Raw genomic sequence first — 19,240 nt, 5'->3', positions numbered from 1 at the left:
ACTCATGAGCGGGTTGTACTATATCCCAGTAAATTTGCACCATGGGACACAGTACTTCAGGGACAAAATATGGTTTTAACTTCAGAGATAAGTCTTGCAAGCACTTACAACTGAAAGGGTTGTGTGCTGTGTTCATTGTAATCGAGTAGGACTGCTTACCAAGTTATGACATTCAGGAACAGATACCTGCATAGGGGGGTCCTGAGTTTATGCAGAGCTGCTGGATAATTGTGTTTGAATACACTTGCATTATAAGATTCTTGCCTTTAATACAAGCTGATGGGTGACATTATATTTGAGTTGTATGCATTAATTGAGACATCAGGCTTATGCTGAAATGCGAGTACCTGATGGTATGGATGAAGACGTCTGATAGTGGCTACCGTTAGGACTATTTAAAATTTTGTTTTGAAGGTAATCTTAGGATGTACTTGTAGCTATAAAGCTTTGAAACACTGCAGGCTCCCTTCATAGTAAAATTGCTGAAGTTAACATGCAGACCGGCAGTGTATGTACTTGTGAAATGGCTCATGCGTGCAATAAAAGCACCTTCACACCAGCATAAAATGTTGCTGTTGGCTTCTTCCTGTCTCCAGCAAGCATTTCCAGTTTTGGAATTTTCTTCCTCTTGTTTTTGAGCTAGGGACCCTCTTTTCTTTTTTTCCCCACTGAGTTGAAAGTGTTGCAGATCCATTCCTTTTATCTCTGTTCTCTCTCAAAAGAAACTTGCAGCCATTTCCCAAGTTACTTCTCTTTTTGCATGTACAGCAAAATCAACTTTCCAAAGACTCTAATGTGTTTTATAGACACAATATGTTTAATCAAAGGTACTAGTATCTGAATCACTGATTCTGCTCTGCACTTTTCTAATGGAAAGAGTGTAGGTTTTTCTCTTATTGTTACATCAAGAGATACTCCTGTTTTCAACACAGGTGTATTTGATGGTTTGTTTTCAAATACATACTTTCAGGATAGCAAATTTAATATGTCTTAGGCTTCCATCTGTCCACCATAGCCTAATGCAACTAATATTTCTGCCTGGAACTTTTGTCCAGATGCAATTTGAAGACTTGGGATATTTGTCTGGGGTTTTTTGAAGTTAAAATTCCCGGATAGACCATTTCATGCCTAGAAATGCAGCATATACTCACTGTGTGCTAGATGATATTAATAATCCTGACTGTGTGTGTGTAGCAAGTGTTGTCTATAGGAAAAAGAAGTCATTTTGGATGTCACATTTCTGACATGTCATGGCCCTACTAATGACATATGCCCCAGCCACCTGCTATGTTGAATTGCTGTCTGCTATCATCAGCTGTTTAATGTCTCTATAGATGATCTTTTCAGGTAGCAAAGTGAATGTAGTCTCAGTATCTCCAGTTTCCTTAACCTAAACACTCATAATGTGTTGGCCTAAATTTGAGTAGCTTTCTAAATAACTGAATTATTGATTTGACATGCCGATTTGATGTATTTCAGATACTGATGATCATTTAGACCTGCTAAGTTTAGAACCAGCTAGCTGACATAATCTAGGAGCCTGGTATTTTTTGTTTTGATTGAATTTACTATGTCCTATGCTTTTAAGCTTTCAGTGGGAACGAAAGAGGGCTCATATTCCCAAATATTCAAGTTTTGTGTTTTTATCTATCTGTCTGTATATATCTATCTATTTTCTTCCATGAAGAATGGTACTTTGTCTTTATTGTAAATAAAAGGAGACTTTTTGGTTCAGCATAGAGATACTCATTATTGCTCAAGACATTCATAGGAGGGTTACTGCATGTTTAGCATAGTCATTCCACAGGTATCAGAGTAATCATTCTGGTTTAGACTAGAACTGAATCTGTTTTACAATTTACAGTTTAATTAGCATTACAAGAATACTCCATTCTCTTCTGGAAAGCTGTGTGACCGTAGGTGTATGTTGTTGCTGCTGGGACTGAAAAGAGTGGAACGAGGCTGGCTGGTGGTATGTTTGTCAAAGTTTTGTTGCCCCTGCAAAAAAAAGTACGTTTACTAAAGGAATTGTTCTTGATCATACTTTTCAGGTGAAGAAATGGTAATTAACTAGGAAATCCTCGGGATTTAATTGAAAGTACAAATCCTTTGGGGATGCTTTGAAACACCTTGCCCTACTGATCAAATGCAGCAATCAGCTGTGGTCCTTGCTCAGCAGTTTTCAGTAAGAGTAGATATTTCATGCCAAATGTTATTTACATTATTTATAGGTGGGCTCTTTGGTAAATTGAATAGTGGCCAGGTGATAAATCTGTTGCGCTCACATTTGCTAAAATACCTTTGTACCTTGACCTTCATCTGATAAGGTTTATGAAAATAATATCCTAGTGCAAATTTAAGCCAATTTTATTCACTAACAGAAAGAGCTTTGAGTGCTATGAGGGCTTGAAAACTTTTTTTTTCTTTGTTTGCTTCAGTCTTATCTCTGTAGTCATGAATTCACTGTCTACTCTCCTGTATAGTAAAGGCTGAGTGGGAAATATGCAAAATATGAGGCTAATGTTAATGCTGCAGGAAATAACATGGGGGTTCAGTGTTGCACTGTACAAGCTTGTTGGTGCTGATGAATTACCTTGTCACAGAGATGTAACTAATGTTATGAAATCTTACTGTGATGTTTTTCCTCATAGAGATGTCACAGAGACTGAAGGAGGATGTATGACATGCTGTGTCACTGCCTTAGGACCAGAATGTGTTGTCTGCTTTGGTCCAGCTGAGGGACTAAGGGGTTTATATTACTAGCAGCTTGTCAGGGCGCAAGGCAATCTATTGGTGCATTATAGGGCTGCTCTAATATGATTTTGAATGCAAGGCAACCCTTCTTTCTTTTCTCTAAAATTTCTGAAATGTTACCAGGTGATGATGCCTTGTATGAGGGAGGTTTGAGTTGCATTTCCTACTACTTTTACAGGGTAGCACAAAAGAGTTTGAGTTAGAGGTCATATAAGCTTGTGACCTCAAATGATAGAAGTATTTCTTTATATTCAGAAGTTCTTTAGATTTGGGAGTGGACTGTAAGGCTGAGGTATTTCTGAGTGTGATGCTACTGCTTTAATCTAGTGTGATTGTCTCTTTCTTGAGTTTAGAAGATGATCCCCTCCAAGCTTCTCATGAAAAGATTGGTTTTATCCTTGTGACCATTTTGTGAGATTTTGCTGAATTACCATTATTTTTTTCCAATTTGCAGTGGAGGAACTAGGATATGGTAGCTTAAGTAACCTGCCAGAGGCACATCTGTGACAAAATAGGTTGCAGAAGCTGGCTGTCCTGAGCCCAAGTGTCTAGACTGAGAGATAGTCTTTTTCCCATAATAACAGAATGCCCTTACTGAATTTCATTTTAAGCTGATGTGTGCTTTTGGAGCGTTGAATAGATCACAGTCTGAGCTTGGTTTGAGTGAATGCTGTGTTTCAGGTGTACGAGTAAGACAAAAAGTTGGTAAGATACTCTGTTACTTATGAAATTTATATTTTTAAAAAACCTAAAAATCTGCAGCTTGGTTTAGCTTTCAGACATACCATGCAGACCATGTGAAGTTACCATCTCATAGTCCACCTGCACCCCCCCCGCCTTGGGATATGCGATGAGATGCTTCCACTCACATGACAAGATGTTTCTGCTCCTTTGCTTTGGCATAGTTTCTAGCTCTCTTACAGAGAGGAATGGGATTGAGGAATCAAAGATGGGGCGTGAAATAGTATGAGGACTGCTGCCAGGATCATGGCAGAGGTCAGATGACAAGGGTCTAAAACTCCCTGTAGCATGCTGAATATGAAGGCGTTCTGCTGTGTTATTTAGCTTTACAAATACAGGGACCTGTGGCTGTCAAGAGGGATGGAGGCTGAAAACGGGCCTTTGACTTATTGGCTTGTTGAGTTTAAAACCTACTCTGCAAAGTGTGAGAAAAGTGCAAGAGTGGGAGGAGATCCCAGTATGGACAAGGAGAATGACTGGGAGGGGGCTCAGCTGGCAGTATCTTGTTGGAGGAGGGCACTATAAAGAGCGAAGCACCTCAGCAGCTCCTTAATCTATTCCATCTGTAACAAAGTTATTTATGTTTGAGGGTTTTTCTGCAATAAATGCGGCAGGCAAGGCCAATAGTAATCTATATCTCAGTATAACTACTAGCAAGCAGAAATCCCTCTGAGGTTGGGACTCAATTGTTGTTATTTCAACCATTGTTCCTGCATAAGCATGCAGAAGAAAGTAACAGAGCAGCCGATACCCTTTTTCCCTTCCTATGGCAATTTTCCCTGTGGTCTACCTTTTCCCTTTTCCCTTTCCTCTTTTTTTTTTTTTTTTTTGTGGTGCCTGTGGATATGAGGATAATGCCTTACCCTGCCACACACCCCCGACAGAGAGCAAAGAAATGACAGGTTTAGACAGGCATTGTTTCTTTTGGAGTTATGCACATCTTATGCAGCGTGTTTGTTAGCCATAAATTTCATGAGAATGTTTGTAAGCTTACAATTTTGCCTTGCTCATGGTAGGTTTCAGTACCTCAGATTTCGTACTGATTTGCCAGGAAAAATATTTGCAAGCAACACTGTATTTGTACAATAGTTGTAGAATGCTTTCATCAACTTCAGTGTTTTTCTCAAATGTGGCTATGCATATGGCACGGGGACATATAACACAGCATACATACTGTCCGAATTGCTGTATTTTGTGGGTGTTTTCTGTTGAATATGATGTGTAGTTGGAGAATCTATGACTAAAGTAATTGCTATGATTCTTGTACCAGAAGTACTTCTGTCTTGTTCTGTTACGGTACACTGTTGAATATTGCAGAAAGCATAAGAAATGTGTTAGCTGTTTCTAAAAATTCGTATTTATTTCAGAATAAAATTTGCATGAGAAGGCTTTCTTCATATTGGCCTGAGACCATATTTGAGGCATTTAGTAATTCTGTAGTCCTTTTCGTGGATAGTGGAAAAACAGTTTTACTTTGCATTAGTGTTAAAAATATGGACTTTATATCAACGTGATTTTAAATTCAGGCAAAAAGAAATTATAAATATTTCTAAACAATGATAGCTAAAATACGGTGCTGTATATGAGCTTTCAGTTTGATAAATACTTACTTATGAGGTCATAAATACTTGAGGTACAAAAGGTTAATGTAGTGTGAAAGGCTGTAAAACACAGCGAGCAACCTGCTAGATCATAATGATGCATTAGTACCTTTCAGTATGAATGCTAGTGGTTATAAAATCTTTGGGTTGAATTTATTCTCTAATACAAGAACGTAAAGCCGAAGTATCTTCACTGTGTAGTTGTCCTTATCTTTTTATATTTATTTCTCTTTGTTTTTTTTTTAAAAAAAGGCTCTCATCTGCTCATAAGTGCCCACTGACTGAAACTGCTAAAAAACTTTTTGACTAATATAATTTCTGAAGAGCATATGTCAGGTGTTGTCCCTGTACTCAATGTAATAAAATAAAGTAACACTCAGTGATTTTTTGCCTTCTCTGTATTAATAAATTTCCATGAGATAAAGTAAGCAATAATGCATAAAGGAAACAAAAGTGGTATAAATTCTGTAAAGCAGTAGTGCAATTTACCTTTGAGGAGAAAGAAATACAGTGCTAAATTCACAAAGTGAGCATTTACTGAGTGATAAAATTGACTTTATCATAATAAACTATAGTATTTCTCAGTCTTAGAAGTTCTCTGCAGTTTATAATTGTCTCTGATATGCTGATGCAGCTAATATTTCTCATTTAATATCTACCTCTGTGAAGTGTTAATTTTCATGCTTTGGCGATCATTGCTTTTTACTGAAGGAAATTACTTCCTCTTGCTCCTATATCACAGTTTATGACAGATTAGAATAATTTTGCTGTAATTAATCTTTTGAGTCAGTTCCACTCTTTCCAATGAAGTGCCATGTCTTGGCCAGGCTAAATTGAAGCAGTTAATAAAATATGGAATCAAATATGAAAAACTTTTATTTGCAGATTGTTGATACTTGCTTTTAGCCTTCTCTGGTCACAAAAGAAGTATTTCACCTTCAGCTTATTCTGTCAGTGAAGTACACCTGTATCTGGAGGATATTAAATAGTTTTAGGGAATTAAACAAGAAAAGCACCTCCAGGAAAATACTTGATAGAGATACATCCATCTTTTTTATTATTATTTTTAGATGTTGAAAATCAACACATTCTGTTCTTATTAATAAAGAATTTAAAAGTTGATAGTGTTTGGATTGTGCAAATATATCTTTAGTAAATTTCTGTAGGTTATTATTTTTAGTGTAAAACCGTATTTAAATTTGCAAAGAACACTGCAAGCAGTTTCTGGTCTGACAGAATTAGCACAGCATACCTGTGAGAGAACATAAAGGCAAAATATGTGTCTTGTAAAAGCCTCCATAATGTCTCTGAAAATAATGTATTTCTTAACAAATCTTGAGATGGTTTATTTTATTTTGGGACAATTGGTCAAGCTAGAAATCCGAATAACAAAACCCTGGTAGGCCAGTATATCAGGTTACAGATATATGGCTCATATTGTCACTTGCTGCTTTGTATTACAAAATACTTTGTGAGGATTTTGATGATAACACAAAAAAGTATTATATATGACCAACTCTTACTGGTATATTAGGTTAAGAGGCTTTCTGTATCATACTTCTGGGCAGAGACATAGTTTGTTTCATTCTTTTTTTTCTATAATATTCTCAGAGTCTGCATTACATATAAGCAGCCACAGCTGTTCAGTCATTCTGATTGACTAACTGTATGTTTCAATACTGCCTCTTCCTTTTTTCCTTTTTTTTTTTTTTTTGAATTAAATATCCTCCTCATGCTACAGTAATCGTGGGTATTCTTAATAGAATTGCATGGGGGAACTTAATTAACCTTTTCTTCTTCCTTTTTATTTAAATGAAATTTGAAAAAATCAATGGTGTGGTTTCTCATTTAGTGCATGCACCCCACAATGCCTATCAGAGGCTCTTCATGTGAGTAAGTCAGGTGAGACAGAACTGCTCATCTTTAGCTCACAATTAGTTTTCTTTCAGCTGAAATGTTCACCTGATATTCTAATTGAGGAAGAGTCCTGAGTATATGTGTTCATAAATATATATTCTTTATTAATTTATATCATCTCATAACTTCAGTCATTAAAACATATTGGATGGTTAGGCAAATAATTGAAGGAATTTCAAATCGTACCTGCCATTTGTGAGTCTTGGGTTTTGACCTGCTTTTCTTTCTTTCATTTTGTAAATAATAATTAAAAATGCTTGTGATACTTCTTCTGTCATTGTTGAGTGGTCAAGAGTGCACAATGTTCTGGAGCAGGTGAATTCTTTACTGAGATGGAAATGAGCAGACAGTAAAGGTTATAATTTACAATTTTAGTTGTAAATCCATTTCCAGAGATCTGACAAAGAGCAGTTTTGACAGTATTTCCTTTAGAAGTAGAGGAAGGGGAAGGTCTTACAAAAATAGATGATATTAAATGTAAAAGCAATTCATGCCATATTTCTGTAAGCTATTCTTTTATCTTTCTCTGGATGAAGTGAGTTTAAGTATTCTCAGTTTATTATATTTCTAAATGACTTATACTTCCACTAGCTGTTAATTATTGCTGTAACTTCCTCTCATATTAGTGTCTAAGTTCTGCTCACAAAAAGAAGATTCTTAGCTCATCTTGAATAAAGTCTGTCTTTATAGATTAAAAAACCCCTGTGATTTCCTCACATTCCTCAAGTATGGTATGTACAGTAGGCTTAGCTGTCAAACTGAATGACCAAACCATTTTTTCCTTAAAAGGTGGTAAATGCAGTAAGAGTATAAAGCAGAATGAAAATTCCATACCTGGAAAAGAATAAAAAAGCAGCATCAAATGGTTTCTTTTGAGTATATGTTAGATTACCAAATGTTTTCTGTAACAGCATGGAAGCTGTTACGTGGATGTCCCTAAGTTGCTGAAGAAGCTGAAAATCTGTTTGTCTGAGATTGTATACAAGTTAGGTTTAGAAACAGGTTTCAAAAAAACAACTGAAAAATATTTTTTATTCTGATTCGAATTTTTTTGTTGTAAATAATTTTTTAAAATGCAATGCCTTCAAGACATCGTAACAGATGTAGGTGAAGAGTGTGGCAGAAGCTGTGTGTTCCAAGACAGTTAAGTGCTTTCATGAAATAACATATGTTTGGCATATATGGTGTAGGAAGGAACGAAAAGCCATGTCTTTACAGCTGCATAAATGTATGCAGCATAAAAACAAATAGGAATTGACTGAATAATAACCCCACCTGTAATTAGAAAGGATATACAGAATATTTTAAGAGGTAATCCTGGCATATTTCAGAAAGATCACATTGCCGCTTGGGGTAATGGAGAGAGCTTCTTTTTGAGCAGAGCGCTTTGCTGAGTAGTTGCCTTTCTAGAGTGCTTCTTGCATCTTTTGAAGCAGTTGTTTTCAGATATTGGATAAGGATAAATGTTTGCATGATTACATTCCTGAAGTCTGGTGTTTGAAACAATACTTTTAAACAGGTTTTTTTCCTCACTTGTTTAGACTAAAGTTCTGTTTGAAAAGTGACTCCAAAACTTATCATTATTGTATTACATTGTTGAACCATCAATGATATCAATAGCAAGTATTTTGTTCAGTTAGTAAATTCGTTTTTTCAGAGGTGATGTGGCTTAGAGACTACGTGTTGTATTCTTTTTCTTCATATGCACCCGCAACAGATTTGTAAAACCAAGTCAGGTAAATTTGGGCGGCAGTCTCAGTAACATGAGGCTGGACAGGTGCGAATGAAGAATAATCAAAAAAAAGTGGATTTACGTGAATGAATTGGAGGGCATACATTTGGTCTGCAGAAACTTTATTGTTGATGACAGTATTCAAAATAAAAGAATCAACTTAATGCAGTACTGTTAAATTAAAAACAAAAGTATATTGACTAAAGTGCATAACTGTGAGTCAGAAAAGAACCACCAGTCTGTTATGTAAGAATAAAATGTATTTACATACATAATTTGCAGAGCATAGGAGCACTAATTTCTCTCAAGCAGGAAATTTTTGCCCATCAAAATGAAGTTTTTTTCCCACTCCCTTTTTACATTTTCTTCCTCTGCCTGTTGTTTTCTTGATATTCTGGCATCAGTGTTTATGAACTGATCCTTGTCAGGGCCATGAGGCCCTACTCAGTCTCCCCTGGGTTTCCCAGCACACCCTGACCTGTGGCCCAAGAGCTCCATTTCAGTCTGAGCCCTGCCTCAGCAGCAGTGTAGGAGCATTAGTCTGCAGCTCAGCCCCAGCCCTGCCCTTCCGGGCCACGAACCTGGTAAGCTGGACTCTGACCTGCTGATGCATGTCCTTTTCTGACCTTGGTCCTGCCCCATCACTGTGTACCTGCCTGCCCATCACTGGGCTGTGTCCAAGCCTGATTGTCATCACTGGACCTGATCTTGGCTTGCTGACAAATCAAGCAGTATCAACTAGAGCAGGTGGCTCAGGGCTCTGTCCGTTTGGTTGTTGAATACCTTGCAGGATGGAGCTCCAGAAGCTCAATGGGAAATTTGGTTCAGTGTTAGATCACTCTCACAGGATACTTTTTTCACAGCATCTAAACAAACTGTCCTGTACTTCAGCTTTTGCTCATTGCCTTTTGTCCTGTCACAGGGCACCATTGACAAGAGTCTAGCTCCTTCAGCTTTACTCCCTCCCATCATGTGTTTATGCACATTGATAAGACACGCACCCCCAAGTCTTCTCTCTTCCAGGCTGAATAGTCCCAGCTCTTTCGTTCTTTGTTTGCCAGATACTCCAATCCCTCGCACACTGCTGGCTCGTATTCCATTTGTCTTCCAGGACTCCCATGTCTTTTTCTGCAGAGCTGCTTTTCAGCCAGTCGCTCCCTCGTGCATGGGGTTGTTCTTCCCCAAGTGCAAGACTTTGCTCTTCCGTTTCTTGAACTTCATGAGGTTCCTCTTGGCCTATTTCTGTAGCCTGCTGAAGTCCCTCTGCATGGCAGCACAACCTTCTGGTGTATCAGTCACTCCATCCAGGTTTGTTTCATCTGCAAACAATATTACTAGACTGAGTCCCATTTCTGGGAATTCAAGAGAAGATGGAACCCTGTAATAATAGCTGAGGGAGCATGCTTGTAATGTCCTGTACTGGTTCCTGAGGTGAACTACAGATAGCAAAACTGTTTGAGACTATTATGGCTAATGGCTTCTCTGTACAGGTATCAGATGAAAATAGATATATCTTGACTGAGGAATTTCTGATTGCTGTACTTGTGGATGAACAAGGGAAGAGGTCTGCTGGCAAGCTTGTGAGAAATAGGGAAAGGTAGGAAATAGCTTTAAACTCTCAGTGACAACACTCCTGATTCAAGGGTTGCTATTGCAGAATGTTTCTGTTTCCTGAACTTTTCCAGGAAAGGAAAACCTGATTTCAAGGGGATCTGAGTTGTGTTTCCAATTCTTCAATAGGCATTTCCGTAAACTTGAGTATCGGTAATCAAAGTTGTTGCCCAATTCTGCAGTAAAAGCTGCACTGGTGAAGCTCTGTAACAAGTAGCATTCGTAGGATCAAGCAGAATTCATCAATTCATCGTAGGATTAGCATTCACAGCTAGATATGACTTGGTGATTTTAACCTTTACAAAGTCACTGAACCATCCAGTACTCTTTATATTTTTTGGTTGGTTTTTTTTTTTTTTTTTTTTTTCTGAGTTGGAGAAGAGAAGGAAGAAGGGATATTTTCTAAAACTTCAAATCATCTTCCATGTTAATGAAGGAAAGAGGAAAGGTGTTGGATGAGCTTGAAGAGAAGGTCTGCTTCAGGTTTATGTAAAGCATAATGTTCCATGATATGGACTTCTCTGACTTTGGGCTGGTGGAAAACTTCAGGCACGTTCCATTGACAGTGATAATGCATCTAGTGTTCTGTAGAAAAGACAGCATCAGGGAATGGCAGGCTCAGAGATGCTTTTCCATTCAAAACATTGTATCTCTTCTGAAATGCTGCTTGTGTTTGGTTGCAGCATGGGAGTACCAAACATAACCAATAAGAAGAATAAATACGGCATTGTTTCATGGAACGGTGGTAAACTAAGTTTGAAAAATTACTATCCTGCATAGGAGCTGAACTGCTGCTTGTTAAGTTGCTGTATACCTCAGTATGAAAAGAGCAATGTGAATTAGGAAGTGTCTTTTTGTGACATGGAGAACCCTCAAATTCTTCTGTGCTTCAGAGAGTTCAAGAATTGGCTCCTTGGGCTAAGACATGCAAGAGAGCAAATGGAAAGTCACAGCAGGAATTCAGGAATAGGTGAGGGGTCAAACAATGAAAAACCTTTTATCATGCTGTCACATTTTCTTTTCATGAGCTTGCGCTGTAGCAATCAACCATTCTCTCTCTGCATGAAACTCTGCTTTCACAAGTTCACTCAGCAGTTGGTTGTGTCAACACAACCCTTACAAAAAGTGACTTCACATGCATGACATAAGTCTAGTTCAGGGGGGGAATTCCAGAAACTAGAGTACATTGATTCCAGCTGAGGGTAAACATTGCTTTCTGAACAATTCTTTGTAGCCAAACCTGCAAATATTCCATCTAAAGACACTTCTTCCCTTTCTTTTAAAGACAGTAATGTCCTTTGAAGCTGTGTATCATAGTATTTCATCAATGATTTTTCATTTGGACAATCATCATTAAATGTCACAGCATTGTACGATGTAGTCACAGACTTTGAGAGAGATTTTTGTCCAGGTAGAGCCTGTTGCCAGAAGAAAAATTTAATAAGCTTTATTGCAGCTTTGCAGCCTTTTATGGTGTTGACTTATGAGGGATAATACTTGCAAGAATTTGTAAGCTAACTTGAGTATTTAAGAAAAGAATCTCATTCTGTTTTATAGTAGATGCTTGTGCATGAATGAATGACCACAGGTAAAAGTACAGTTGCCTTCTTGTATATTGAGTTATGTTGTTTTGTGAATAATTTCTTCATATAATAAGGTATTAACTGAGTTGTAGAGGAGCATTTGTTTAGGGATAATGAGTGGATTTCCAGTAACCAAGTTATTTCCACAAGCTTTGCATCAGTCAGAAAGTCTTGGTCTCAAGAGCATTGTGTCCTGATTTATTGCCAGTAAGTATGTGATTGCCTTTCAAAGTAGGTGTTTTAGAACTATTAGGCATGTTTGCCTGTGAGGTTTACAAAACATTTCTATATTTCTTCATCTATTTTACCCCTCTTCACTTAAACTTTGTTACTTACTGGTATATATTTTTAGATGGCAGATCTGTATTTTTTGATATTTAGAACATATATCCATTCTTCATTAATACTTTCAGGGGAAGCGTTTCAACTGCTGTTTTATATCATTTATCTGTATAACTCTGTAATCCCTGAAGCCCTTCTCTGTCATTAGGCTAAGTGGCAGTTTCCAAACTAGCTTAAGGTGACCTGAGGCTGTGCTGCCATAGAAAGGAATAGGCCTGCCCTCCAGCTTTCTCTTACCCAACATCATCTACATATTTATGTCACTTTCTTCAGTTGTGAGTTGGATCAGCTCACAAACTCGTTTTATGTAGTGTGATTTTCCAGTTGGATCAATGAGTCTGAACCAGCACTTACCTGTGCAAGCGCTGAAGTAAACACAAGGCAGGGTGGAAGGAACCTGAGTCAGAAGGCAGGTAGCATGAAAGGCAGGACTTTGTGTCACATGTGTTGTGGAGGCTTCAGCTGATCGTGAAACCACACCCTTAGCACACAAGAGGAAACAAGCTCCATCACAAGAGAAATAACAGAGGTGAATTTAGGCTGTAAACGTGTTGAATGTGTTGTGGTCAGAAATTATATGAGCAAGTAATATTTTTTTTAAGTGCTGAAGATACTGGTAGCTTTTTGTTCTTGTAATACTTTGATGGATTTATCAAACCAGCTTGTGCAATGTGAAGCTAGAGCTCCCATTCAGATGACAAAACCCTTTAATCAACTCTAATCAAGGTTTCTATATTTATTTTCATGGTGGGTTTTGATACTTTTTAATTTGTTGCCTGTCTGGATTTTACGTGAATCTTTCAAGTATTGAAAAAAGATATTTTTCAACACTTAATTTCTGCTATTGAAGTCCTTTGAAAAAGCAACAAGAATTACATCAGAAATAATAGTCTTCCGACTAACAGATGAAAGAAAAAGAACAAAATTAATTTAATATTTCTTTGTCTCTGTATCACTGCTTAAGATACTTGATTTGGATTAAATTAACACCTTTGTCCTTTGACCTGTAAAATGTTTCCTAGCATGTCCGCTTAAATTTATTTTGAGGATAAACCCAAGGAATTTCTTTTTAAATTATCTTGTGAAAAATATCACAATAATTCAGTTTTTGTAGTGTGAACTTCTAAAAATGTGCATAGAGTGTATGAATTTCTTTCTTGGCTAAGGTACCCAGGATGAAGCTGATTAGAGAATGGTTTTGTTAATTGTTATTGTTGTGATATTCATGGATGGGATCAGTAGGCGGTCAGAAATAGTTACTGAATCGATGCAAACAATAAATAATGCATTAAGGCAACCTGCTATAATTCCTTCCCCCATTTCAAGTTATTGATATGCTGATGTCAACTGGATGTCCTTAACTGAACTTGGAAACTGCTTATTTACTCAAAACTCTGTTAAAACCTATTTTGAATATTCTTTTAAAAATCATATCTGCTCTTTCCACCAGCACATTTTCCCTAAGTTTTGAGACATGTTCATAATCCAAAACACTTATGATTTCTGGTGATTGCACTCCAAACATGATTGATATGCTATTCCCTGATATCCTGCTGACTATTTTAGAAGAAAAATGATGAGCCAGCAATGGCGACATAAAGCGCTACGTAAGGGCTATATTCCATATTGTTAAGGAAGATAAATTGGGGAAATAATTAATGTAGCCAAGTAATTAATAATTCTTTGGTTGCCCTGCAGTACCAGAAGCTTAAGAAACCTATCTTATTGCTCCTATCTGTCCTGAAAATTAATGATCTCTTATTTAGGCTGCTAGCTTTCTGTGCATAAGCTATCACAATAATAGCAGTACTTTCTTGTAGCCTGTGGTATCAGCATCCAGAATGCATCCATCTAGAAATGAAGGAAATAATCAGTACTGCTTTAAAGTCCTCAACCTGGAACAAAACCCAGTATGCTGTACCCCCCAAAGCATGTTCAATAGCAGGAACCTTAGAAGCTGCTGAAGCAAAGCATAAAATTATTCTGCTTTTCCATTTGTCTGTAAGTTGGATTAAGGGATTCTACTGGGGTATGCTTGTGTGTTGCAGTATATCTAAAACAGATGTCCCAGTCAGAGTTGACCACCTTACATTGTCTTCCTGGTAGTAAATTGTATTCATCTGACCTCTAACACAAAATATTCCAGAGGGGAGGTGGTTGTCTCTTCTCGCTTACAAAAGGCACACTGACACCCTGCCTCCTGTCGCCCTGCTCTTTGCCCAGTATGTGCAGTGTAGGCAGGCTGCCGACACCCTGCCTCTGGCCAGCACCAGCAGTGTAGGCAGGGTGCTGCCCACGGGACTCACGTCAGGTATGATTCTCTTAGATCACAGTGCTGCTGGTGGAGTCAAGGGGTGGCTTGGATGTGACTCTTGCCCACATTCAAGCGGCGTTTCCACAATTGGCTGTTGCTGCCAAATGACCTGGACACCAAATGTCCCTGACAGCCCACCGGAGCCATGGCATCGCTTATGATCTAGTGTTTGCTGTCGCTGATTGGGTGAGTTGCCATATGGGTGTGTCATTGATCATCTTTCTTACTGCCTCAATAAAGCTTTGTTGTCAGGCTCCGTTACTGCTCAGACCACAGGCGCTTCTGCTGAACGTAGTGTGAGGCACGTGGAACCAGAATTGCGTAGGGGCTATTCTGCTCTGCTCTGTCGGGAGAAAAGAAGGATGAACTGCCTTGTCTGATACAAAACTTATTTAAGGCAAATATTTTCATTAGAAATTTTGGACAGGCTCATACAGAAGAGCAGCCACTTTTTTTTGGTCTTTGTTTCTAAATGCCATTCTGGATGAAGCAATTGCCTTCTCTTGAAGCACGTGACGAATAAATCTATTCTGCTTGTACAAAACAATAGAGCTTGCTGGTCTGTCCAGCTTCATCACTTCGGTCACCAAAATGCCATACAGCTTGCAAGCTAAGTATATGTGTCTCACATTTCATCTCAACTTTGAAAAATGTATTTTATTAATAAGAGTAGTAGGTATAATCGAACATCTAACATACATTGCCAATAGTGAAATGGACGGGAGTACTGCTGTTACGCACTAATAGTCTGGACGGTAGCCAGCGTGACAGCTCAGTGCTTTAGAGATGGGACAAGATGGCCTCGCAGAACAGGGACTTGGCTGCTCTGTATGTTTCTTTTCAGAGCTGTCATAGGGCATGGTGACAAAGTAATTGCTCTGGTTTGTTTTCATTTGGCGCTTTGGATAGTAAAATGTTTTTGCATAGGGCATGAAAACAGGAACATGATACCTTTTGTAATCTGGGAAATTGAGTGAAATTAATGGGAATGGAGAAATTGTTTTGTCAAGTGGGTAGAATATTGGGGTGAAGTTCTGACCCAGCTGAAATAAAACAGAATTTTACCACTGAAAATAAGAGGGTCAGGGTTTCCCCTGCAGGGTTTAAGTCTCAGTGTTTCTGAAACCAAGATTCCTAGAGTATGAAATCTTCACAGTTACAGTGGAAATTTAGCAACATTATTAAACACAGTCATGATTATACTATTACATTTCTTTGTACATAATGGCAGGTCCCACATCTATGTGCACTTTGCACCAGATCAAAGCAAAGAACAGTGCACATTGTCTTCAGAAGTGGATTCTTAAGGGGGTAAATTGATGTTGCATGAGCTGCATGCCTTGCAGTATGAGATGCTTAGAATATTTTTCTCTCTAGAACTAATTTGAAAAAATAATCTCACCTTGTAATATCCTGAAAGCAATGAGGCTTTACTATTCGTCTTTACTCATGAGAAAAGGGTAACAGAGATGCAGTTGACAAGAAAAGTCACTGATACTTCTGGTAATGTTTATCACAGTTAAGCACAGTAGAATATTTTTTTAATGTGTACACCTTTGTGTAAACATTTAAGTACAAACAGATTTATCTGTGTAGATAACTCCTTTTCCTCTATGTTGTTATGCTTCTGGGAAGCAGGGCTGCGACTTTTCAGAATACAGAATTATCAAAACCAGTATGATTGATTAATCAGTCAATCTACTTAACAAAACAGGAAAGATACAAACCCAATGCATTTATTGGTACACTGTTTGTAGTATATTTGGTAAAGTATTTTCAGAAAGTCCCAAACTCAGTTTTAAATTATTCTCTTTGCTCACTTTTTAATGGAAAGGTAACTTTTCAGAATCTAGATCCTTTTTAAATGGAAAATGTGCAATATTATCTAAGGAAAGTATGAAGTTGATTTACTATGCATGATTTTTTCAGTTCTTTGTACACATTCAGTATGGTTGTATTTTTACTCAGGATGCATATATATTTTTTTTTTCTGCTGAACTTTTCTCGATTGCTTTTTTATCAGGTTTACAAATCAAATCAAACAGGTATATTGCAGAGCTCTCTGATATTATTTTCTGCGCTTATAGCACAATGTATTGAATTATGCTTGCTCATGTACTGCTGCTGCTATTCTCTCCAGATTGAGAGAGAATGACTGTGGGGGCTGTAAATTCACTTGGCTTCCAGCACCACTGGTTAAATCAAGAGCCCTATTCAGGCTAGAGAAGAGACAGAGCAAGTGTTCATTACACAAATCAATTTGGTCAAAAGTACAGCACAGTAGGTACTCAACCATTGCTCACATAATATTGTCAACTTAATCAAATAACGCCTAGAAGACATTCACAAGCTCTTTCTCTCTGAGAAATAACTTGATTGGTGCAGCAGGAAAAAACAGGTACTGTTTTGAGCATTTTTTTTTAATTTAATGAGCATTTTTTTAAATTTAAAATTCTAAAGAGCTTTACCCATATGTACGTATGTATACAGGAGAAACTCAGTGTTGCAACTTAGTTTGTCATTGAGTATATTTTAAAAAAATAATCTATTGCTTTTTCTTATCTTTCTTTTCTTTCTGTAAATATTTTACAAGTTATTCCTACTAGAATTAGGCTGTTCTTCCTTTAGACTTGGTGTGGGTTAAAAAAAATCCACAACTGATTTGTATTTGTTTACGGATTATAGAGAATGATCAAGCTTGGTAAAGCTTTTTCAAGTTATTCTAACACAACATATTTTCAGTTTGTCCAGGAAGAGATAATAGGTTTAGTTCCATTTTAGGCATTCCTACTCTTTGTTTCATTTACTCTTTAAAAGCTGAGATTGAGGACAGCGTTCTTTTTGTAGTGGCATGCAAACAGCTATTCTGTGAAAACATTACATTATATTTAAAGCGGGGTTTGAGGGTGAAAGATTTTGTCTACACCACCATTGTTTCGCAGAAAATGAAAGAGATTAGTCAGTGAAAAAGAACAGAGGGAAATTGGAACACTTACAGTTCCACTGTAAGAAACATATAGGACTGACTGTCTTCAGTAATAGACGGAAAGGGATACAGAAAATTTGTGTCTGCTGGGAAGGAGAATGGAATTGCTTTTTCTGCCCGAATGGTGTACACTAGGCCCTCTCTGATTTCAGATTCACTGAGCATTCTGGTTTACTGCATGCAGTGCCTTTGCCATAAGTGCTAAGGTGGGGAGATAACACTCTGGTGTCCAGTCAGGAGTAACCCGGGAAATGGGTTTGTATTAGAGCTGGATGAAGGTTTTAAAGCATACCATTTTTTTCTCCTAAAGAATTTATTTCTGGGTGAAATATATTGCAAATTTGGATTAGTAAGGTCTTAAGAAAAGGCAGGGGGAGATAATCTTTTCCCCAAATAGGAAATCTTAAAATTTGTTTTATCTAGAAGAACATCTTGGTTAGCAGTTTTCTTTACTTTTACAAATTTTTTAAATTCTTGGGAAAAAGTTAGAAAATGAAACCAAAAAACTTATTTGTTGGAATGTTGTAGAAAATGGTTCTTTTCAATTAAGTTACTACTCTTTGGTAAATTATAGTAGTTTCTTCTGATATAAGAAATTTGTAGTGTAGGTTGATCCTGAGGCAGGACAGCAGTTCTTTGGTCGTGAGAGGGAATGATCTAAGGCTCTTTGTGGTTCACTTGCTGCAAAGGAGCAGCAGCTCTTAAAGGACTGGGTATATTCTTGGCACGTGCTTCAGGAGTACAGTGTGGGCTGATACCTGCACTTGTGTAATCATTACAAAACAAATTTTATTAAGAATTATGTATGCGTGTTGCCAGTTGTTAGAAGGAACTTTTTCAACCACTACACTTCTAAAAACTTGCAGCATAACTGGCACTCCTCATTTTTCATTGCATTTAACTTCCTTCAGTGAAAACAGAAGAATTACTAATAGTGACAGTTGTGGAAAAACTAGGCTGACCACAATAAATATGTTGTGGTTTTCATGGATTTTAAGAACTTGACTTCAGTCTGAAGTCTTTTAAGAACTCGAGCAAAGTCTTTTAAAGAATAGAAGATTTCTGTTTCTAGAACTGAGTTAAAGAGACAAAAATATAGGATTTTGGTAAAGAATTTATTTTCAGAACAATCGATTTTAACTGTCCTGATGATGGATTTGTTTTAAAAGTATACCATATATTTATACTGAAAGTACTGTATATGAAATAAAAAAAAATTTCAAAAACACCTTCTTTGATCTGGGTTTGCTTACCTATAAGAATGGTTTCAATTTTAATGTATTCTAACACCTAAGCCTTCAATAGCTCACTGAAGTAAAGGGAATTCATCTCAATTTATTTCTGTGTATGTGAGAATTTGATCTTCTATTTCTGTATTCTGTATTTATAGCTTTCATTGTAAGTTTTAACACCACCATATATTAAGATTCTTTAATATTTTATAATTGCAAATATGTGGTGGAATAGGAACCAGAAAGCAGTCTATGTGATTTGACCAGAAATGGCCCTAGGCAGTGATATACTGAGAGAGAGGAGAACAAATCAGTAAAAACAAATTCCTGTAAAATATGTATAAATAATGAAGACAACTGAGACTCAAAGAAAAGTTTTATATCAGATGTGATTTGCATTAGCTTCTGTAACAATGTTTTCTGAATG

The 19,240-nt window shown here is 37.2% G+C and overlaps 1 protein-coding gene across 10 annotated transcripts in view; it reads left to right on the top strand.

Annotated features, from left to right (window-relative positions):
• Positions 1–19,240, top strand: part of RBFOX1 (RNA binding fox-1 homolog 1) — a 1,303,251-nt gene that overhangs the window by 1,177,973 nt on the left and 106,038 nt on the right. The window contains exon 2 of one of the 10 annotated variants that reach the window (XM_086472927.1): positions 3,947–3,952. The exons of the other annotated variants lie outside the window; for them this stretch is intronic. Coding sequence (XP_086329053.1) covers positions 3,947–3,952 — 6 coding nt within the window. The remainder of the gene's footprint in view (positions 1–3,946; positions 3,953–19,240) is intronic. 10 annotated transcript variants of the gene reach the window in all.

The sequence above is a fragment of the Leptosomus discolor genome, chromosome 14 (genome assembly GCF_034619465.1).
Source record: "Leptosomus discolor isolate bLepDis1 chromosome 14, bLepDis1.hap2, whole genome shotgun sequence".
Lineage (NCBI taxonomy): Eukaryota > Metazoa > Chordata > Aves > Leptosomiformes > Leptosomidae > Leptosomus > Leptosomus discolor.
The sequence above is the reverse complement of the archived record's forward strand: the minus strand, read 5'-3'. Positions and strand labels throughout refer to the sequence as shown.